This window comes from Schistocerca cancellata, chromosome 1 (assembly GCF_023864275.1).
Source record: "Schistocerca cancellata isolate TAMUIC-IGC-003103 chromosome 1, iqSchCanc2.1, whole genome shotgun sequence".
NCBI lineage: Eukaryota > Metazoa > Arthropoda > Insecta > Orthoptera > Acrididae > Schistocerca > Schistocerca cancellata.
Genome location: NC_064626.1, coordinates 16,045,004 through 16,069,497, shown reverse-complemented (window position 1 = coordinate 16,069,497; position 24,494 = coordinate 16,045,004). Strand labels below are relative to the sequence as shown.

At 44.8% G+C, this 24,494-nt stretch overlaps 1 protein-coding gene and 1 long non-coding RNA gene across 4 annotated transcripts in view; one reads left to right on the top strand and one right to left on the bottom strand.

Moving 5' to 3' along the window:
- LOC126164408 (phosphofurin acidic cluster sorting protein 2) overlaps positions 1-24,494 on the bottom strand; it is a 704,396-nt gene that overhangs the window by 221,911 nt on the left and 457,991 nt on the right. For all 3 annotated transcript variants that reach the window (XM_049920238.1, XM_049920240.1, XM_049920239.1), the window contains exon 2: positions 10,021-10,108. In XM_049920238.1, the coding sequence (XP_049776195.1) occupies positions 10,021-10,108 (88 nt within the window). The remainder of the gene's footprint in view (positions 1-10,020; positions 10,109-24,494) is intronic.
- LOC126164454 (uncharacterized) lies at positions 7,618-8,333 on the top strand. The gene is made up of 3 exons (XR_007535436.1): positions 7,618-7,734; positions 7,893-8,003; positions 8,182-8,333. It is a non-coding gene; the product is annotated as an uncharacterized LOC126164454 (long non-coding RNA).

Below are 24,494 nucleotides of genomic sequence, written 5' to 3'. Positions count from 1 at the left end.
AGAAGTTTTTGACATTTCCTCGCTATATTTCAGTGGAAAAGTTACTCTCTTGCGAAATATCTAAAGTGTCTGGACGGTTGACATGCACCATACGTCGTTACGGGCAGGTCACAACAGGAATGTTTCGTAATATCTCCTTTGTTCCAGAGAATTTCCACGCGCTGTACTGTTCATGATGAAGGAAATGAACGTATGAAGTGGAAACATTATTACCAAATGTATTAACGCTAGCAAAATGCAGACGTATACAGCAAGGCATGGAATGGGTTTTAACAGTGTAAAAAATATTCATCACCGAGTGATCAGCTAGTATAATAGTACAGTAAAGCTTTCACAACACAAGTTCGATTAAAGCTGTTCATCGTAACGTGCGACACGTCGCACATCAATTAAGCGCATGTAGTAGTTTTTCATTGTGATCCCCATTACATTAACATGACTATTCCGTGTGTGGATCCGTAGCTATCATCTATTTTCTGGAAACAACAGTGACAAACAATTTTACGTAATTTTTCGAAAAATATAGTGACCCACAATTACCGTCAGCATGTCACTGGCATCTTTAGATGTGCCTTCAGCTGACGAAAAACGTTTTGACAAGACAGGGTGAGTCGAAAAGGGCTTTACAACATTGGAATGATATATAATTTTGGTTCGTTGTGACTACCGTTTGTGATGCAGCAAACGTCCCACCGGAAATCAATTTCTTCCCATACTGGTTGCAGCAAATCGGGAGTAACTTGTGCAAAGGCAGCGTAATTAGAGTTCTCAAGTCGGCTAAATTGTTTGGCAGGGGAGAAACGCACAATCTTCAATGAAACCTCCAGAGAAAGAAACCCAGTAGTGTCAAGTCTGGGAAGCGAGGCGTCCATGCGATTGGCACTCCACAGCCAATCCGCAGACCTGGAAAGCCATTATCGAGGAAACCTCTAACTTCCGTGAGGAAATGAGGTAGTGCACCGTCTTGCTTGTAGTAGACCATCCCATCTCTGTAACTTTCATCACTCTATGGAATTAAAAGGATTTCAAGCATATCCACAAACAAAATTCCAGTAACTATTTTCTCTATTAAGAAGAAAGGGGCGTACACTAACAGTTTGCTGAGGGCACAAAACACATTAGCTTTGGGGGTCTCACGAACGTGTTCCAGGGTTGCATATGGATTTCCGTCGCTCCAAATTCTACAGTTGTGGGTGATCACCATGCCGTTGATGTGAAATGTTGGCTCATCGCAGAAGATAATTGTGTTCAGGAATTTCTCGTCGTCCTCTATCCGATGCAACATTTCCACACATACTTGCTCCAGAGCTGCCTCACGTGTACCAATGATGTTCTGTGTCATCGTGAATGTGTATGGTTTACACCTGAAACGTCTACGCAGTACTCGCCAAATAGTCTTTTGTGGAATGCCAGTCTCGCAAGACGCACGTCGCGTTGATGTCTGTGGACTGTTAGCAAAGCTCTCCCTAACCCATTCGACATAAGTATGAACATACACTGGCGACCTGGTGATTTAGCATGTCGCGGTGAACAACCCGTCTCGCCAAAGTTCTTGTGCCGAAAGTAAATTGTAGGCCTGCTTGCAGGTCTTACGTCAACAGCTCTTGCAGAGTTCGTTTCATTAAAACCAAAACGCACAGCGAGCACGCTCCGCAGCAGTGAAAGTAGCCATTTTAGCAGTGCACTACGCTGGTGGCGGAATGGGGTACCGATGCACTACTTGAATCAAACTTGAAGCTGTTTGCTATAAAATGACACATCTAACGAGTCTGTAAGTAATCTCAACAAAATTTTATATCATTCCAAAACTGTTAAGTCCTTTTTGCCACGCCCCACACTATATTCGAGTTACTGTCGCGCAGACAGCACCGCGCATTGCCGCTCCTAGCGCCTCGCCTGCCTACCGGACGCTGAAACAGTCTCGCATGGCCTCCGTTACTGCGACGGGGAAAGGTAGAGCGACAAATGCCGACGAAAAAGGTGACTCTTGCAGCAGTCTGCGGCTGTTTGCTGATGACGCTGTCTGTGGTGTATGGGAAGGCGTCGTCGTTGAGTGAGTGTAGGATGACACTAGACGACGGACAAAATTTCCAGTTGGCGTAATGAATGGCAACCGGCTCTAAATGCGATAAACGTAATTTAATACAGGCAAGTAGGAAAAACGAACCCGTAATGGTAGAGTACAGCATTAGTAGTGTGGTGCTTGACACATTCACGTCGATTGAATGTACAGGCGTAGCGTCGCAAAGCGATACGTGTGGTATCGATAGCTACGATGCCACAACGTAGGTGCGCTCTGCTAGGTTGGTACTAGAGACACCGACGACAGTGCCCTCTAGGCGGTGCTGTGGAGCTCTACGAGCTCCGCTCCAGATTCAGCCCATTTGATCAAGAGCAGACGGCCGGGACACTTTGCTTCAGCTTCGCTTCACATACTTTGCTCTACTTACGATGGGCTTAAGGCTTGCTCATCATTACAAAGTTATGTACGCCCTGTATATATTCATGCACCAGTAAACCACTTTTACTTTCTTGCAGTACCGACGTGTATTATCTTTTCCTGCTGCTACTCACTTCCTTCATTCGGCCAACCTTTCAGTTTTCAGGAGCAGACCCACGCGCCGCCTTCCAGACGGGATACAAAAATATGAAATGGAAGGAGCAAGGGACAACTGTGGTAGGGAAGGCGAAAAGTCGGCTTCGGTTTAGTAACAACATTTTTGGAAAGTGTGATTCATTTGTAAAGGGGGACCGCATATGGGACACTAGTGCCACCCACAGTCGAGTGCTGTTCGAGTGTTTGCGATCCGCACCAGGTCGTATTAAAGGAAGACATCGAAGCAGTTCAGAGGCGGACTGCCGCACTTGTTAGCGGTAGGTTCGATCAACACCAAGTATATCGGAGGTGCTTTGAGAAGTCAAATGGGAATCACTGGGCGGAAGGCGACGTTCTTTTCGAAGAGCACTGCTGAGGGCATTCAGAGAACCGGATATGGACGCTGACTGCACAACAATTCTATTGCCGCCAACGTACATTTTGCGTACGGAAGCATACAGACAGTCGTTTTCCCATCGCTCTATTTGCCGAGTGGAACAGATAAGGAGATGACAAGTAGTGGTATAAGGCACCCTCCGCCACGAACCGTACGGTGCCTTGCGTAGTATCAATGTTGGTGTAGATGTAGATCTAGATCACACTTTAAGAGGACATTCTTTAGTTTTATGAAAGCCGTATCACGCTCACACAAAATTATTCACTTTCCACTCCTTGCTTCGTATTGCGCTGTACATGAATGAATCAGCACACAAAGGTCGTAGTCAGCTAGGTTCGCTTGCGGAATACGTCCTTTGGCAAACGTCAAGTACCGTTTGGCGTACCATCTATTAGTTGACGTTAACTATAAACGAGTCCAACGCAACGTGAAAAAGTGTTCCCGGTAAAGCATTTCAATTCGTAGCTGCTGAGCAAAATAGGCAGGGAGGCATATGACACTGGCATCAGCTACGATCCAGCAGGTTCAATTTGTTATTGCACGGGTGAAGAGAACAGATCGTTGTTTTTAAATTTAAAAATCTCTAACTTTCAATCAACGTGTTTTGTTCGAAAGTTCCTGCTTGCAAAAGAAAGAAAAGATCATATGCTGTCAATTCTTAAATTGCGTAACAACAGATCCAGAGAAGGCGACAAGATGACTAAACTATCATGGATAAATTATTAAAAAAAGAGAGCTGTATTGCAAAAGACGAAGGTTTTTCGCCCTTAAGTGAACTGACTCCGTACCGAACAACTATCCTGGGAGTTCGGCATAAAACGTGTCTGCAACCGCCGAAATCTCTACCGAACACAAGAACCTTTTGCAGTAGTAAATTCCTTTGGATTTGAGAATAGATGAAGCTGAAAGGTGCATACTCCAAAAAATCCTCAAACGTTGACGGAGCACCTTTGTAGATAAATGGATTGTTCACGAAATTTATTCTCCAAAGCCAGCTTACTCCCACCAATTTTTCGCTCAGTTTGTCCAGAAGACTTGTGTAGTAATCGCCAGTTATTGTTTAATACTTCACATGGAAACCAACAACAACAACAACAACAACAATCAAATTCGCACTACAGAAAAACCTTTCCAGGAGATAATATCGACTCTGGCGTTTTTTACCGTCGTCATCTAACCACTGCATTGATTGCAGTTCTTTTCCTGGCGTGAAATAGCGGTGCAAGTCACCTCCACTGTTGATAATCGACGCAGCAGATCAGTAAGATTTTTTTTTAAAGCGCTACAAACGTCGAGACATTCCTTTCTTCACATGTCACTGAGAAAGAAAATTGCAACCAGTCACACTGCTTTATTGACGTATGAGATGCTGAACACGTACACGAGTGGCAACGTCATGGCGGAGAGATGTGTTTAGCTGTGTTATGTTTACATCTGCCGTTACTTCGGCTAAGTGATATCGTTAACTTATCGAAGAACAAGATGGTACATTGATAGAACAATTATATATTTTCTATACCTCTTCCTGTATATTGCAGATTCTTATTCATAGCTTTAAATGTATACGTTTCGTCACGATCTGGGTTAAGAAAATAATATTTGCTTCACACAGTAAGAAACAGTACCAGCAGAAATATTCTATCACTGCACACATGATAATGGAAGATATACGTGTTTCAATGTACAAATTAAAACTTTTTCTCAACTAAAACGTGTAGAATTACCTTAAAATGTACAAGCTTCTGTACACAACTACATTACAGAGACTCTTGTCTTAAAGTATACGAATATGAAAGTTGGACAGTTCCTCGCTGTGGTCTGACAATGGGCCTAAGCCCGAAACAAGTGAAGAGTAAAATTCAGTTATTAATTCACAAAATTTGGCAGCTAGCAGTTTCCCTCATGAGTGATACTTTCGGGAATAGTTAAGATGTAAGATGTTCCGAAGCCGTTGCCGGTAAGATAACGTTCTGTCATTTGCTTACTGTCGGACACACACACAACACACACACATCTGACACAAAGCTTTATCATATTTCATTCTTCATGCGAAATTGAGCGTACGCATACTCGTTCTTCTCATACGCCCTTGGTGTCAGCTTTTCTTATTCACTTCTACAGCTGGCTGCGAGGCACCATATAATGCGCTTTCTAGGTGGTCTTGGGAAGTCTTCCTCTTGGATCACATTCCAGATAAATGCGGCGCCGTCTATATTCGGCCGTTCATTTCGTAACTTTACTCAAGCACCAAAGAAACTGGTATAGGCATGCGTATTCAAATACAGAGATAGGAAAACAGGGAAAATGCGCCGGTGCGGTCGGCAAGGCCTATCTAAGACAAGTGCCTGGCACAGTTGTTAGAACGGTTACCGCTGCTAAAATGGCAAGTTATCACGATTTGAGTGTTTTAGTCGGCGCACGAGCGGTGGAACACAGCATCCCCGAGGTAGCGATGACATGGAGATTTTCCCGTACGATCATTTCACGCGTGTACCGTGAATATCAGGAAATCATTAAAACATCAAATCTCCGACATCGCTGCGGCCGGAAAAAGATCTTGCAAGAACGGGACCACCGACGACTGAAGAGAATCGTTCAACGTGACAGAAGTGAAACCTTGCAAATTGTTGCAGATTTCAGTGCTGTGCCATCAACAAGTGTCGGCGTGCGAACCATTCAACGAAACGTCATCGATATGGGCTTTCGGAGCCGAAGAGCCTGTGGTGTACCTCTGAAGACTGCACGACACAAAGCTGTATGCCTCGCCTGGGCCCGTCAACACCGACACTGGACTGTTGATGGCTGGAACCCTGTTGCCTGGTCGGACGAGTCTCGTTGGAGACAAACTCATAAATCCATGGACCCTGCATGTCAACAGGGGACTGTTCAAACTGGTTGAGACTGTAATGACGTGGGGCGTGTGAATGTGGAGCGATATGAGACCCTCGATACGTCTAGATACGACTCTGACAGGGGACACGTACCTAAGCGTCCTTTCTGATCAGCTACATCCATTCATGTCCATTGTGCATTCCGACGGACTTGGGAAATTGCAGCAGGTCAATGGGAGAACCAACACGTTCAGAATTGCTAGAGAGTCTCTGCACGAACACTCTTACGAGTTTGAACACTTCCGTTGGCCACGAAACTCCCCAGACATTTACATTACTGAGCATATCTGGGATGCCTTGCAACGTGCTGTTCAGAAGAGATCTCCGCCCCCTCGGATTCATAAGGATTTATGTTTTTTTTTGTTATGGTTTTAGGGCGCAAAACTGCTACGGTCATTAGCGCCCGGTCTGTGACTTAGGAAAAGGTAAAAATACGAAACTGGAAACCAGCAGTAATGGGAGCGAAACTCAAACAGAAGGAAAGCTTAAAAAACCACTACAGAACGGGGGTTGTTAGTTGCCAAAAAGAGCTTCAAATGACTGACGTCATCTCACTGGCACTAAAACTCGAGAACGCGATCGGCTGAGCGCGTGTCATCTGCTAAAATGGAAGATATATCAGTCGACAGCTGTAGACGAGCGCGTAACGGAGTAAAACAGGGGCACTCAAGTAAAAGGTGTCTCACCGTCCACAGTTGAGAGCAGTGGGGACAGAGTGGGGGGAGGATCACCACCTAAAAGATGTCGACGGCTAAAAAGACAGTGCCCTATCCGGAGTCTAGTTAAAATTACCTCCTCCCGACGACGAGTTCGGGAGGAAGAGATCCAAGCACAGGGAAGAGCTTTCACGTCCCGCAATTTATTATTGGGAAGTGTCGAACAATGTGCATGCCATAAAAGAGCAACACGACGACATAAAACACTCCGCAGATCGGCGAAGGGAATCGTGCGAATAGCAGGCTGAAGAAGAGACACTGTAGCCTTGGCCGCTATATCGGCCGCCTCATTTCCACAGATACGAACATGTCCTGGGGTCCAGAGGAACGCCACTGAGTAAGGATTTATGGACAGCCCTGCAGGACTCACGGAGTCAGTTCCCTCCAGCAATACTTCAGGCATTAGTCGAGTCCATAACGCGGCACTAGTGCGTGCTCGCGGGGGTCCTACACGATATTGGGCAGGTGTACGAGTTTCTTTGGCTCTTCAATCTTTGTTTTGTTGTTGTTGTTACGGACATTCATTTCAGCTTGTCGTCGACCGTAACACAATAACCGGCGATGCGAGGGCTCTGGCCGAGTGCAGCAGGAGATGACAAGAGTGCGAGGCTGCAGAGGTCGCGGCGGGCAGGTGCCAACTGGCTGCAGAGGCCGCGGCGGCAGGTGCCGACTGGCCGCTACAGGCCGGGGCGGCCGCGGGCTGGCGCAGTGCCGTACGTAGCGCGCGGGGCGCGGGGCCCGGTGTGCGGGAAGGCCGGCGCGCGGCGCAGGGGGCAGCCGGTGGCCGCTGGCCCCCACGGAGGCAGGCAGACGTGGTCGGCATCACGCGCACAACTAGGCGAGCAAACTAGTGATGGGCTAAACTGCGATTTTCCGATATCAGTGTTTTCTGTGAATGCTACTTTTCAGTATCTGTTATTCTTAACTGTGATTTGTCGCAGTTAAGAGTCGCAGTTAAGGAACCTAAGGGACGGCGACTTCTGCTACTTCTGCGATTTCTGTGACTTCTGCGATTTCTGTGACTTCTGCTACTTCTGCGATTTCTGTGACTTCTGCTACTTCTGCGACTTACCACCGTATGAAAAAGCTACATCTGTCCACACAGAAAATTGCATCTCAACAAACCTGTCATTGGTAAGTGTGTTTTACGTTTGTTCTTCCGTTGGCTTTAATCTTGTAGTAAAGAAACAACTGTGAAAATATTAATAGTGTAATTAATATGTAAGTAGCCATACAGTACCGTAATAGATCGTGTTTAGAAAATGAATTCTAACATATTGTTATGTTCTCAGGTACCCGAACTACATTTCAGTCACTCAGTAAAGTGATAACTCAAAATATCATTGTCAGCAGATCTGGAGAAATTGCCACTGCGTCTTTAGACCGTTTTCGTCAGACGAGAGGTTAGTTTCTAAGTGTTTCGATGGACTTAATTACTTAAGTGAGATCGTTCTTGCAAATGTGAAATATACCCCATTGAGTGGCTTTCATTACAGCAAATATTAGCAATCTACTCTGTCAATTATATTGCTTGTAATTAGTGACAGCAAAAATTGTTTAATAATCCTTGTGATTTTGCAGACACAGTTCTGGTTGCTGTACGTATCTATCCACATCAAGGCTGTTGGAGAGACTTGTGAAGATTCAGGAGAGCTCTTAGAGGATTTGCAATTTAAGAGTGACATTATTGCGAAATAAGTGTGCAGATGAGTGATTAAACTGTGTTTTATTGAAGTTGTGCGATTTTAAAGGAATAAACCCCACTTAGTAGTACTTTCCTGCAATTTTGATACAGATTTTTCGTTTAATGTGTTTTCTCGTGCCGGCCGGTGTGGCCGTCCGGTTCTAAGCGCTTCAGTCTGGAACCGCGTGACCGCTACGGTCGCAGGTTCGAATCCTGCCTCGGGCATGGATGTGTGTGATGTCCTTAGGTTAGGTAGGTTTAAGTAGTTCTAAGTTCTAGGGGACTGATGATCATAGATGTTAAGTCCCATAGTGCTCAGAGCCATTTTTGTTTTCTCGTAAGATATTTCGAGGCCCACGTTTACCGCATCTGACGTAGTTTTTCTCTGACATCATCTTTCTTCTTTGGTCTTAGTGACAAATGTTCAATCGTCAACGAAGTCTAAACACCTTAAACACCTACACTCCTTTTGCATTCAGAATTTCCGAAGTATATACCGCTGAAGTATTTTCGCCATTCTCTTTTAGCTTTGTCCAAAATGAAACACGTGAATGACACAGCTTCTCCTTCTGGAACACATATGTGTCCCAAAGGCCTCGGATTTCAACAAGAGATTTTAATTTTGAAAATGTATTTGTACGAATCTGGCAGCTCAATTTTCTAGTGTTCCTCTCCGCTCTTCGCTCTCTCTACAGTGTCAACAACAATCTGTCGACGAAGTGATAAGTCTTCTTGAAATCCACAAAGGTGGCAACTGAACTGGTACACCAGCCGACCCTTAGCGTCGTCTTCTGGTCTGTACACGATCGCCCCTTCTTGAATATTGTAGTCAGAAATTAGGTGCTCAGTTGTTGAAGGGTTAGGCCTATATGGATAAACATTCCACACAAGCCATCGCAACAAACCAATCACATGGCAAATATAAATGGGACTACTGTTCCGGAGCTGCAGTCTGCCGTCGTTCACCACCACGCACATGATTTCACTTGCGCACCTGCCAGACACTTCCAGATGAGCGGTCTAAGAAGATCGACATCGCGTCGCACAATTTACCGGTATGCCGCATGCCCCTCTGATTAATAAAGGAAGAGTATTAAGCGAAGCAGGAGTCGACAAAACACCTTGGCAAGGTGGCACGGCTTTCGTATATCAGACCACAGGCACGGTGAAACATTGTGTAGAATACGAAGATACACTCGCCTTGCCCAACCCACTGCTGACCGGGCGTTCCAAGCAATATGATAAAACGAAAATTCCGGTACTGCAGCGTCGGCTAGGGATTTTACTATGAAAGAGCTCGTTGACTTCAGAAATGGCGGAAAACATAACGCGTAGAACCTCTTTGTTTCCAGAGTTTGTTCTCAGCGAAGGCGGCAATATGCCGAGGGCCACGTAGAGAGCCAACCTACCTGACGACTGAGGTTAGCTCGTCTGCCATCGGGAACGCTGCTATTACGATCCCGAAGCATGTGCGTAATTTCATACAGCGCGCTAATAAATTATGCAACACGGGAGGCCGATGTTAGTTTCCGAAGGCGCACATGAAGAAGTGTGTCAGGCGCCCAGAGGTAATATCCGTGCGAGTTGTTGAAAGGACAACCAGCTGCAATGCTCGTTCAGGACGGTTGACAGTGGTTTCTCCAGATTATCAGCTTTCGTGTTATAAGAAACGTATGAAGCAGCATAAGAAAACGCGGTAAGAGTACGTGGACGTTTTCTGCGTCCACCTCACGTACCTGCATCTTGACGGCGATGATGATGGAGCTGAGGTCGGCCCCCAGGGGCTTCAGCACCACCAGCCTCGTAAGCGTCAGCGAGCACAGTCTGCAACAAAACAGGACTACGTGTAGGGCACCGCCTTACTCCCAACTACACAAAAGATGGGTTCAAATGGCTCTGAGCACTATGGGACTTAACTTCTGAGGTCATCAGTCCCCTAGAACTTAGAACTACTTAAACCTAACTAACCTAAGGACATCACACACATGCCCGAGGCAGGATTCGAACCTGCGACCGTAGCGGTCGCGCGGCTCCAGACTGTAGCGCCTAGAACCGCTCGGCCACTCCGGCCGGCCCAACTACACAGGTACACTTAGGAGACTACTTAGTAATCGTATATGAATGCATGGCGTCTGTTCTTCCGGACACGTCCGAAAGAGCAAACACCACGGATTTATATATAATCGATTCTCCTCGATGGCCAATGGATCCGCCACATTCAGTGCGGATGCACAATTATGTTCGACCTCCTGCGGGAATCTTTGACTAGCGAGCACGAAGGACACGCACAAATAATGCGGACAGGTGGCGCTAGGTGGGAATGTATGGTCTGCCGAGATAGTCCGCGCAGTTGTGATAGACACTGGGTGGTTAACGTAACTTCCCAGTACCAGGAGCTCCTGGGTTCGAATCATGGTCCGGTATACATTTTCACTCGTCGTCGCTGATGAGGCACAAAGTGTTGATGCAGCTGACATCAATAACCCCTCCCCTCTCTTCCCCTCCCTCCTCCGCCAACTTGCCTAACACCTGTAACTGAGAGACGGACAGGTATAGTCGCAATTTTTTTCCACAGCTACGGCATTTTTTTTATTTGCACTGACGACGAGATCATATCCCTCTTCTTCAGTAAACCAGCAGACAACAATGAACAGCTACAAAAACGTGTCTTTAGGCTTATGCCACTCCGCTGACAAGTCACTGCAACTAACTCAACACGGCAGATATTTTTTTCCTCATGACGTTTGGGCACGAAGAGTCTTATTTATTACAACTTGCATCACCGACAGGGTGGTTCAGATCACCCTTCCGATAGTTTTATACAATCCACAATACCTTCAAAGACAACGTGCGATATTGTCATTTTCTCTCCCTCTCTATGTGCAAACTATTAGTTCTACAGAAAAAAATGAGCAGGACCTTTTTTAGGAAATTTAATTTACATTTTGTACTAGGATACGTCTTCGCTGGAGACCAAGGTTTTAGAGTTATTCAAGAAAAACACATTTGTAGGTCACTTTTGTACGTTTATTCTGAATAATTAGAAAACTACGGCCCTTAGCAGAAACATCCCAGTACAAAATCTAACTATATTAAATTTCCTATAAAAACACCCTATTCATTTTCCTGTAGGACTACTAGTTTGAGCGTAGCGAGCAAGAGTATATGAAAATCTTGCGCGTAATGTTTGAAGGCATTTGCACAAACCCTACAGGTAAGATTAGCTGGATGACCCCATATATACCATTAACAATCTCAAAATGAATCTTATTCGATTTTTCGTCAGTTTTTCTAATCTTCTATTTCGTTTTTAAAACGAAGAGAAAGCGTTCAGTATTAATGAGTTCCAACGGTTGAATGGCCCAGGATGACAAAGTTCGCTGTCATGTTCTGCAGCCCCGGTTAGTGTTACTACACCTCGTTTGGGATAATGCGTCTTTCACTGTGACTATCAACCTTATATCACTGTCCCAGGAAACTGGAAATCGGTACACAGAATACGGTTATACTAGTCCCGAGCTGGTTCCACTTTCCTTCACTGGTAACACCACAACATCCTGCAACGCACAAGAGATTGAGTAAAAGTTGCTACTCGCATGGGACCGCTACACTATGCATCTAATAGGAAATCAAGTGAACTGCTCCGAGAAGTATTGCGACGCGTTGAAAACGATACACTGAAAAGGCAATGTGGCAACTTCCTCAGTTCTTCATATGCAGTTTGTACAAAGGAACGTATTCGAGACTTCAGGTTATGCAGCTTTTGCCGAGGTCTTTGATGAAGCCCTTTTGCTCATAAGGTTCATGACATTCCTCAAAATATAGACGCTCTTTCTCTTGATACATCTAATAACATGCCCTCTGCCCGGCCCCCTCCCCCGAGCGTTTGAGACAGGTCGTCAAAAATTTAAAAAGAATGATTTTTCAAAAATATATTAATTTTGTTGCGCACATCTTTCTGAAGAGTTTGATATGTATAACACATATGGTCGAGGAAATGTAAGTCATGTTATTTGATCTTACGTGTGCCAAAGTGCAGTGTCATGCCTCTTCACACAGCATTCTTCTATCGCACTTCACTGTATTTCGCTGCGTGGAATTCAAACATTTATATTTTGTAATGGGAGCCATCGAACCTATATTCAGGACACTGGAAACTAAAATATCCTGTGGTCTCTCTCCTGCTCCCAGTACGCCGGTCTGACATCCAACCCCCTTAAAAAAAACTCACAACCAATACTGGATGGGATTATTTGTTACTCTTCCGAAAATTAGCACAATTTATTGCATATTAGCTAATAACTTTCTCTTTGGTGTGACATAAAATTAAATAATAGAAACATAAAACTAGTAAAGACAAGACACAAGTAAGACAATACACATTTCTTCAGTCCTTAGCTCCCAGCATTTTTCCCTCTCTAATCTTGCTACAACTTTACACTGCGTGTTTTCCTTTCTGCAAAAGAAACTTCGTCAGACGTTTTCCTACATGAAATACTGAAAGCGCCGTTAATATGAATAGTAACCAAGACTGGTGAGGTTTCTCGATTTGATTACGTCTATTGTTTCAGTGTCTGATAGATAAATGAAAACAGGCCTTTCTAATATCGCAGGAATTGAAAAACACGCCAAATAAGCGAGACTTTTAGCACAAATGGTCATTTTTATCTAACTCACACCAATAACACGGCAGAATATGATTCACGAAGTAGCAACATCAAAAACGCATTAGGTCTACGACAAGCAAAAAGTTTTATATTAGGAAATAGTTTCACATTTTATTCGTAGGCTCCGGTTTGTCCTGCATGAGACTGAAAAGCAGTAGTACGAAATTCTTATATAAATTTGGAATCGTCATATTCTCTCATATAGTTTGTATGGTGTTCTTGTTTCTTCTCCTTCCTCGTTCTATCAAACAATTCTGTCATCACTAATTCTGCAACTTTTCATGCCATTGTCAAAATTTATTCTCCAGTTAACTTCACTAACCCTGCCAGAATCACCAGTTCATCCCTCGTTTATTCTCCGGTTAGGCGCTATTATGTGCTTGTACAACGTGTTTTCCGCGTTATTCCGTGAATAGAACTTAAGCGATCGGTAAAAATTTTCTGTAAAAATTTCGTTTTCTTGAATACACAGAGAAGATTACATTTTAATCTTTCTTACCTGTTAGTCGTTTATTTCAACACTGGTAGTCTGTATCCAAAACGCTGATCATTCGCACACCGAATCAACCACATACACAGTGATTGGCATTCAGTCGTTCGTGTTTATTCGACTCAGCTTGCATTGCCCGGTCCCCTTTCGTCTGCGGGAAAGTTTCTGTTTGTACATGTGACGGGGATTCCCCTGGCAGAGACATCACGTACATTGTGCGCGCATTCAAAAATAAAAGTTATGATTCCTTCAGGAACCAACTTAGAATGTGTTAAAAAACCAACAGGGATGCGTTTGAAAATCATATGAATCATCGATAGACCACGTGCGCTGGATGCTAGGCGTTTTGTGAAACAAGGTTTTTTTTTAAGTATTTGAATTTCGCGCCCCCTGAAACTTCCGCCCGGGGCAGACACCCAGGTTAGCCGCCTACCTCCCTCCCCCACGTCCAGGCCTGTTGCGACAATAAAGCACGGCACGTTCACTACAAAAACCTTAAAACCTTAAACTGCCTGGTTTTTTTCCCCTCTACAAGACTTGCTATGAATGTTCCACAAACGAGAACCTGAGAGACGCTGCTACGTGCACAACAGAGAGATACGATAATACAGTAACTAATAACTGTCAGTAGGAACTACCAACTTAAAGGGAAATATTTTTTTTGTCCCGTATTTCCAGTATGTTAATTCCATACAGTATTAGGGATTAGTTTCCTAACGGACAACACGATCTCTGGGGCTCGTTCCGACGATCAAAGTTGTTTTAATGATTGCTAGCGATGTGTCATTAACACTGTGAGTCTATCGGGGCATCCTTATAGGCAAGCATTACACTAATGCCACTTAACGGTCTTCCGACTTGCCCTACTGCCTCGTTTTCTGTTGGGGTTTCCTGTCTTGACCTCCATCCGTCAGTTTCAATCTGGTGGGCCGATATTTTAGCCTCTACGCGCAGTCAGTACGTGAAAACTGCTCCTTCCATTAGTGGGCATGCGAAATTCAAGATTTGATTGTCGTTTGTAGTAAAATTAACACTGTCGGTTGGAAAAGTTGTGCACAGTGTATACGCAACAGTATGAGATCCACTATACTGACAAATGCAGTCAAATGGTATCGCATTTGTAGTACAGTATGTAACAAGAGAGGAACGATTCAAGTGGTAGAGCGAGGAACAAAGTCAGTCAGCTCTGTGGGGTGTTAGTGTGTCCGTACGTTGTTTCTTGCGGATAGGAAACAGACACCATTAGTGACACCGCTTATTGTGTACACAAACCACGACGCTGACAATGCCACGCGGAAAACAATTATCATGTGATAAAAAAGCAAAACTCGGCGCGAAGAACGAAATAGGACACGCTAATAGTTAGACAGGCAAGAAGTCGAACCGTTCAAGTGCAGTAATTTCGTTCAGGCGCGTGTCCACTAGCAAGCCGCTTGCAGAAGCTACTTCTGCAAGTTCTTTGCATGTGGAAACACCTGCAGCAAATTGACTTCCTCAAGTTCCGCAAGCTAGCGTAAACGGTTCTCCGTAGCTTGCTGCAATTACTTGCTGGACTTACCAGATGCGGGAAGTTTTTTCGGAACTTGCAGAAGTGTCTTCAGTACGAAATGTCACTCTTTAAGTTCGTGTGGACGAGGGAAAAACACAATGACTTATTCAGCGAGTGGAGTGTTTTCCCGTGTTGTGGGACACACAACTCATGGACTTTAAAAATCGGTTAAAAAAAATAAGACGCATTGGAAATTATTGCGTCAGACTTCGACACTACAGAGCCAAAAATACGGAAAAAATCCACAATTTGCGTACGCAGTATAATCAAGAACTAAATAAATCGAAGAAAAGAAAAAATGGACAAAGTTCAGAAGACTTCCATAAAAGTAAATGGCAATTCTTTGATTCCATGAATTTTATGTTTCGCTCCTACACATCAAAAGAAACCGAAGATAATATGGTAAGTGAAACAAATTTAATATTCTGCATATAGTAATTATTATTTTTATTACAGATATATTTATGTTTACACTCTCATCAGAAATCAATTGAAATTTAAAGGAGTCTGTATTGCCAGGCTACTACCCCTTCTGGCGAAACAAAGTAGTTTGTGAATTCATTTCTGACTTCCTTGGCCATCTGTGGCCAGTTGCGTATGTTTATTGGTTCCAGCGGTATATTCGTTTCTGTCCATATGTCTTTGCGCCATTCTGATTGAGTCTGTAAATCTTGAGAATCAAATGTGCCATGTGGGTCATAAAAGGAATTTCTACTCTCTTCTGTGAGTAAAAAGTCGTGAAGAGCACAAATCGCTTTGACAATTTGCCTCGATTTCTCTGTGTTTAAAAGAATTTGCTTTCGTAATACTTGAAAACGTGTGCACAAAGCCCAAAAAAGTTTTCAGACACGTTTGTTACACTAGAGAGCCGATAGTTACACACACGATTTTGTACTGGTTGGGCTCTAGAAGGGTGGGGCCTCATAATATAATTTTTTTAGAGCAAATGCATCATCAGCAACAATGACTTAAGGTATCTGCACAGTTCTACCAGGTAAATGTCGAGGAACTGGTACATTGAAACCATTAGACCGAGACATTCTGACAGTCTACAATTATTAAAAACTCCATCAGATATTCTACCATTACTGCCCTCATCGAAGTATATAACACTGTAGTCAGGTCCAATCAGTGCCAGTAGCACAATACTGTGGTTCCCTTTATAATTAAAGTACACACTGCCTTCTTTCTTGGTAACCTGTATGACTATGTGTTTCCCATTCATATCGCCAATGCAGTTTGCAAAACCCGATTGTCAAAACCAATTTCTTTCAGTAAAACTGAAACGAAGGGCAGTGCCGACGATGAATGCATACCCACTCAGTACACACGCCAAGACGTTGAAGCAGACATCCAGCGTCCAACACACGAAGCTTGATTCTTGATTAGTGTGTTCTGGTGGGTTATAATGTAGGGGAGGAAACAATGCTTAATGGGGAACGTATATTCCGAGACACTCAAGTGAAATGTCACTTAAAACTGAATGGCGGATAACACTCTCGCTGCATTTTATTCCACGTCTCTCTCTACTGCATCCTGTTGCGAGAATGGGAGGAGTCTCACAAGTCAGTCTTACAGTCTGGAACAGGCACTGTGGGGAGAGGAGTGTTTGGGGAGGTGGCGCCTCGTGGTAAACGAAACACCACGCAACAAAGATATGGAATGCTTCAATACGCAAACAATAACTTCCCTTGCCGGCTGTAATGGCTACGTCTTACGCATGTGGCAGTCAGCAGCTCAGTCACGTTGAGACACAGCTCAGATTAGACAAAAGACGCAATTTATCAGACTGAGTTTACAAATGCCTTTCTAACACCGTATCCACTCCACTACATTAAAACTTTCTCTGGGTCAATATCGACGATTAGAATGGCTTCGTTTTCCACAGTTCTTGCTCGGCTCGTGCACACAATCCCGACCGCTCATCACAACTTACAAACTTTTCGCGCTCGCGCTCCATCACTTCCGCCGCACGCTATGACGCTGCTCCCACGACGCCCGGCCGATTTCAGTGTGCTCTTCGCGTCTCAGCTAGCGCGCTCTCTACCGCTAAGTAGCGGACCACCTGTTCAGACCTGCTCCGTGTTATTTCCGGCCTGCAAGACTTCCGTAAACGGGGCTCTCCGGCGCGCGGGCTAACAGCCCTAGACCGCGCGCCACGCACCTTCGTGTCATTTCCCTCGGGGAGCGAGCGAGACATCGATTTTCGCCTTCGTGCGTCACGAGTCCGCGGGCTGGTCGCTCATGTATCATTTAAAAAAGCGCCACGGCCAACACGGCCGGGGGAAACCCTCGGCCGCGGAGCCGGGCAGGCGGCCGCCTCGAGGAATCCACTCCAGCAGCCAGCCAGCCGGCCGGCCGGCCAACCACCTGCAATGCACTGCGTAGCTCACGCCGCGCACACCTGCCCCGGACGCTATTTTTAGCCGCAACGGCCTCCTTATAGCGGAACATTTTCGCCCGTTATTCTGTACTGCCACAGTCTATTATAACTCAACACGTCTTTCCTTAAAAGACACTTAGTAGCAGATCGAAAGGAGGCAGTATCCAACTGTGCGCTGGATTGGCCACACCGGCCACAAAGGGGGTTATGAAATCCCATTTATCAAAGGGAGACATATTTAGTGACACGCACAAATCTAATAAAAGCAGCGCCAACTGTAAAAAATGATTGACAAATTAAATACGCTGCGTACATCACAACAATCAGCTACACGATGAGTCTTTAACACTTTTAGGTGAAGTCTACCGTTGATGTACTAACGCCACATTTGACAATACAAACGATATGCAAATTTTCGGAAATAACTGCCATATTCTTACCTTAAGTACCGCGCAATCAAAAAGTCAGTATAAATTTGAAAACTGAATAAATCACGGAATAATGTAGATAGAGAGGTACAAACTGATACCCATGCTTCCAATGACATGGGGTTTTATTAGAACCCAAAAGATGCAAAAGTTCAAAAAATGTCCGACAGATGGCGCTTCATTTGACCACAATAGCAATAATTAGCATAACAAAGTAAGACAAAGCAAAGATGTTCTTTACAGAAAATGCTCAGTATGTCCACCATCATTCCTCAACAATAGCTGTGGAGTTATGGTGAGGCATTGGCTTCGGATGTTGTCTTTCAGCATCCCTAGAGATGTCGGTCGATCACGATACACTTGCGACTTCAGGTAACCCCAAAGCCAATAATCGCACGGACTGAGGTCTGGAGACCTGGGAGGCCAAGCATGACGAAAGTGGCGGCTGAGCACACGATCATCACCAAACGACGCGCGCAAGAGATCTTTCACGCGTCTAGCAATAAGGGGTGGAACGCCATCCATCGTACGTTCCAGCAGGTGTTTATCAGCCAGGCTGGGGATGATGCGATTCTGCAACATATCGGCGTACCTCTCACCCGTCACGTTAGCAGTTACAAAACCAGAATCACGCATTTCCTCGAAGAAAAAAGGCCCGATAACGGTAGATGTGGTATATCCAACCCATACCGTGACTTTCTCATCGTGCAATGGAGTTTCCACGACAGTTCTAGGATTTTCGGTAGCACAAATTCTGCACTTCTGGGCGTTGACAGACCCTGGAACCCATACCGTGACTTTCTCGTCGTGCAATGGAGTTTCCACGACAGTTCTAGGATTTTCGGTAGCACAAATTCTGCACTTGTGGGCGTTGACAGACCCTCGGAGCGTCAAATGAGCTTCGGCAGTCCACAACACGTTACTCAACCAATCGTCATCTTCCGCCATCTTTAAAACACACCGCAAATCCCCTCCGCTTCACCAAATCGCCAGGTAACAGCTCATGATGCCGATGCATTTTGTACGGATAGCATCGGAGGGTACGCCCAAGTGCCAACCAAACAGTAGCGTATGGAATGCCGATGCGACGTGCGACTGCACGAGCCCTGACTTTCCCGCGTATACACGAACCCGCTAGTCTCCATTTCTTCCTGAACTGTCTCAGCAGCATTACGCCTTGTGCTCGGTCAGCCACTTCGGCATCTATCGTCTAAACAACCCGTGGCTTCGAACTTTGAAATCATTCTCGCCACAGCTGCATTTGTCAACGGACCTTTACCCGTTAGAATCCCCTTCCAACAGGATCGTAACTCTGAACTAGCACATTTCCCATTCTGATAATACAGCTTCACTAAAAGCGCCTTTTCAGTAACGTCAACATGCTGCAACTGCTGGCGCATCTGATTCTTTCATTACAGCTCCTTTTATACACGATTGTCATGCGCAGTCACTGACGCTTTGCTGTCCAGCGCCATCTGTCGGACATTTTGTGAACTTTTTTTTGTTCTAATAAAACTCCATGTCATTCCAAGCGGGTGTGTCAATTTCTACCTCTCTATCTACATTATTCCGTGCTTTATTAAGTTTTCAAATTTATACTGGCTTTTTGATCACCCGGTACATGAACGCACCTTTAGCCTGTTGTTTTTAACTTGACATCATCATCGACTTGCATTTCCATTTCGAATATATCTTAGTTCAAAACTTCCAACAGCTGATGGTTAACTGCACCGCAGAAATCCCACGACCAAAATGTTCGATAGCAAACAAACAAGAAACAAAATGTTCCAAAAATCACATGAACTGAGCGGTTGGTTGCCTTTATGACACATATTAATACAGCGTACAGACGTATAAACATCAATTCAGCTGTCTGACAATATGTTCGGTGGACTCAGGCACGTCACAAACAACATTAGCTTCCCACCCGCAAACTATAAAAAAACTGTACCAACGGATTTAATATTTCAGGAGAATATTACGAAAGGAACTAAAAACGGAGTAGTTCACAGCAATACATATAGTTTTGTCTTTTGTGTACAAAACGCAACTGGGACTGTGCCATCGGCATATAATCGCATCTTCTACAGACGTGCAGCCGCATCCCGCATCCCGTCGACCATCTTCCACGACATTTCGGCCCAGAGACGTCCGGCCATATCCAGTTGAGTAGATTGGTTGGTTTGATTAAAAGAGGGGGAAAGGGACCGAACTACGAGGTCATCAGTCCCTTGTTCCGAATAAAACAATGCCACAACTGTGAGAATAAAATAAGAGAGACTGACAACTCAAAACGGAATAAAAGGAAAAATTAAAACGAGGAAGGGCAACAAACATGTAAATGGACAAAATGGGAGAAGAAAACCACACAAACGTAATAAACGGGATGAAGAGATTAAAACAAAGCAGATTACCATGGCTGGCTGACCATGCGAATAAAAAAAGGAGAAGCCAGCCACTCTCCAACACATTAAAACCTCCACCCAGAAGCACTAGGGAGGACAATGACGGTGTTTGGCTTGTGGGGCGATCAACTGCGCGGTTATCAGCGCCCGTTCAAATTCCCAACCTTTGCTCAGTCCAAACTCGCCACTTTCAGGAATGATGATGAAATGATGAGGATAACACAAACACCCAGTCATCTCGAGGCAGGTGAAAATCCGTGACCCCGCCGGGAATCTAACCCGGCACCCCGTGCTCGGGAAGCGAGAACGCGACCGCGAGACCACGAGCTGCGGGACACACAGAGGGCGAAAGGACATGCGCTAAAACTTAGATCAAATGATACAGCCCACCCTCACAAATAAAAGGTAAAACTGAATCAGCCGATGAAGCGTTGTCAGATAAAATTAGCGGCAACAAGTCCGCTAACCCAAGATTCCGTCGCTGGGCATCACCAGAATATGGGCCACTGTCGATCGTGCGCTGCACCGACACTCAGGCGGGTATTCACGGCGCAGGAGGTAATCGTGGGTCGCCAAACCGTGGCCAATGCGGAGTCGGTAGGGGACAACTGATTCCCTGCGAGAGGCCCGCATGAAAGTCTTCCACACATTCGTAGTCTCCTTAATGACACGCTGTTTGTTCTGTGTACTGTTATACCATTCCATCTCACAAAGCCGAAAAACCCTACGGCCTAAGTCAGAACGCAGGTCAGGTTCAGAGATGCCCATCTCCAGAAGCGGTTTCCGCGTAGCCTGTTTGGCCAGCCTGCTCTTGCTCTTAATTTCTGTCTTGTGCAGGCAAGTGCTGTTTTAAATAGTAAATGTTACAGGGCTTCTGTGGGTAATATAGCAACACGGAGGCATTTTCAAATGATTTTCTGCTCTTGTGCCAACTTGACCTAATAATGACGCATATCGCTTCGTTATTGTAACTTTGTTTTTGCTATACGTTTCGAATAATCAAGAAGAATGTAATATGAAAAGGCTGCTTTCATAATCCAACATTTTTCTTAAAACGGGATGACGAAGCTGACGTTCTGTCTACTCCGAAAATGCTGAGAACACATTTTTATATGCACAGCCTTCAATCAGAGCGCTCTTACGAGTTGTAATGACAGGATATCTAAAGTCAGATGACAGAAATGAAACAGGTACATTAAAAGTGAACAGGGCAACGAAAAGTCATTAGTATAAAAAAATTCGCTTTCACGACTCCACTTACGAATGAAAAGTGATGCTTCACACTTCAGACTATAATCAGAACGATTTGTACACCTGTAAATGATGCAATCTGATATTTTTTTCATCAAAACACTTCCACCAGATGCTAATGTTTGGCTCTACTAACGTGGCAAAGGTCAACTTCAAGTTTGTGACGTTATGACAACTCCCCCTATTATACCTGCATGGGTACGACAGTATCGTTTACTATGCTACGTGGGTAGAGACATTCAACTATCGCAGCCACAGAGTTTCCTCTGCTACAGCAGAGGTACAAAGGCTTTCCGACAGGAGATCAGCGCAAGAGTTCAACTCAACGCTGTTTTATGACTCGAGGAAGTGGAGGGAACTTTTAGCTCCAGTCGGGCAGGTAAGCGGTAACATACTTAAAAAAAGTCGTCTTTACAACTAACAGTAATTTTTATGTAATATTTGTTACGACAAACACGCAACACTTCGTGGAAATGAGCAAAAAATTCAACAACACTTCTATAAACACCAAGTGCAAGGAGCAGTGAATGTGTACAGGATGTTTTGTTTGAAACTTTAATTTCTATCCGTCGGGCACTAAAACTAAAATTATCACGGATGTCACTAAAAGAAATAATGGTTTTGAACTGTAGGTGTGATCAATTGAAACAGAACTGTGACAAACATCAGTGTCAATACGGCTGCGTCTGTTACAGCAGGCCTCACTAAACAACTTTAAGGAGCCGTTTCCACAACAAGTCCCAAGACCTGCCTCTTCTGGGCGGAACTACAATGTGAAAAATCTCTCACTACGCAACAATACGATACTGCGCAGAAACCTGTATGTGAGACACATGATGAGCAACAGCTGTACGGTGCTCCTGGCAAATCAAAAGTGGAAGAGCCTCTAGGTATTGGAATATCTTTGCAATTAGGCAGTGGAGCTGTTTTTCCTGAAACGCAAGCCGCTAGTCCACAACTGACGTCGCACCACAGTGGTGGGTAGCGTGGACTCGGGAAGCCATTGACTTGTCGCTGAACCGCAGTTCCATTCCACGCCAAGCCAATAAGCAGCGGCGTAAATGAAGCCACACCGACACGAGCCGCTCTTCCGCAAACGGCGGGCCTCTGCCCGCTCTGAATGTGCTGCCCGCGGGACGACACTGCGTCCGCCCTGCCAGGCACGTTGGCGACGGGGCCGACAGTCCCTCAACACCGGAAAGCTAAGTGAGTTAATTTGTCGGGGAGTCCTCTGAGATCAGGGCTGTCTCATCTAACCTCCAGAAGATCCACCGCAAATCTCGCACGAACAACAGTTATTACCGACTAGGGACGAATGTAGAGTAATAATGTGTTAAATAAACGTTACTTAAGCTTTTGTTAAGCTCCATTCCCGAAAGTCTGCCGTATTAATTGAAAAATGCACTGTTTAATATATCAGCTCTAAATAATCATGGCGAGGCTCGCATGGTGACGTGGTAGGTGTTCGAAATCACATGAAAGATTTTGGCAATCCATCACGTGTGAAGACTATTCACAAGCCGGCCGTAGTGTGGCCGAGCGATTCTAGGCGCTTCAGTCTGGAACCGCGCGACCGCTACGGTCGCGGGTTCGAATCCTGCCTCGGGCACGGATGTGTGTGGTGGCCTTAGGTTAGTTAGCTTTAAGTAGTTCTAAGTTCTAGGGGACTGATGACCTCAGAAGTTAAGTCCCATAGTGCTCAGAGCCATTTGAATCATAAGATAAACATTATTTCATCATTCTCACGTTTTAGTAACGCCCTTAGGTGATTCTTACTTGACCACTATTTATATTCAGTAGCAGAATGTTTACGTCATGCATTCGGGAGGACGACGGTTCAATCCCGCATCCGGCCATCCTAATTTAGGTTTTCCGTGATTTCCCTAAATCGTTTCAGGCAAATGCCCGGATCGTTCCTTTGAAAGGGCACGGCCGTCTTCCTTTCCAATCCTTCCCAAATCCGATGAGACCGATGACACCTCGCTGTTTGGTCTCTTCCCTGAAACAACTCAACTCAACTTTACGTCATGTGAAATACAAACCCTGAAACAAGAAAGTGCAGAACATTTTACTGGAAGTAGTACAAGCTGTCTTGCAGATAAAGACAATCAAACAAATTCACTTCTGACAAAAAGGGCACTTTTATTTGCATAATATCGAATATTATAGAATATTCTTTTATTAAAGTAACCAGAAAGCATCAAAACATACTGGAAAACGCGAAAGTTAGTAAAAATATTTGGATCCAGTCGGTCTACGAATCAGCAACCCATGTTTACATTTCTAACGCGCGTCTCTACTGATTATGCTACTCCGGCCATAAATGATATACGAACATACATTGCATATTAACATCCTCTGTGCGCTTTAATAGTAGAGATGTTATTAACTGACCTTTAATTATAGCAGATTGTACGAAGAGGGATCCTCAATGCGCCACTGACTCGAAACGGCATGCTTTCATAATACGCAAGATACAGTAAGTTTTTAACTAACAATATGTTGTTTCGCGTTTATTTTATTACAAAATAGCGTACAATTAAAGACAGGTTTTCGAGAGATGATCAATTTTTCTGGATTTTTTTTTAGAAACAGCATGTATACACTGAGGTGAGAAGTCACTGCGCACCCCCTAATATCACCTCGGGTGCCGTTTATTTCGGCATATTGCAGCGTCTCGATGAGGCATGGACTCACCAAGTCGTTCGACGTACCCTGAACAAATACTGAGCCGTCCACAACTGCGGCAGTGTTGTCAGTGCAGGAGTTTGTGTACGAAATGACGTCTCGATAACGCCCCATAAATGTTGTACGGGATTCGTGTCAGGCGATCTGCACGGCCAAATCGTTCGTTCCAGAACGTTCTTCAAACCAATCGCGAACAACTGTGCGCTGGTGACATGACACCGTTGTTTGGGATCATGAAGTCAGTGAATGGCTGCAAATGGTCTCCAAGTAGCCGAACACAACCATTTCCAGCCTACGGTCGGTTCAGTTGTAGTAGAGCACCCAGTCCATTCCATGTAAACACAGCCCA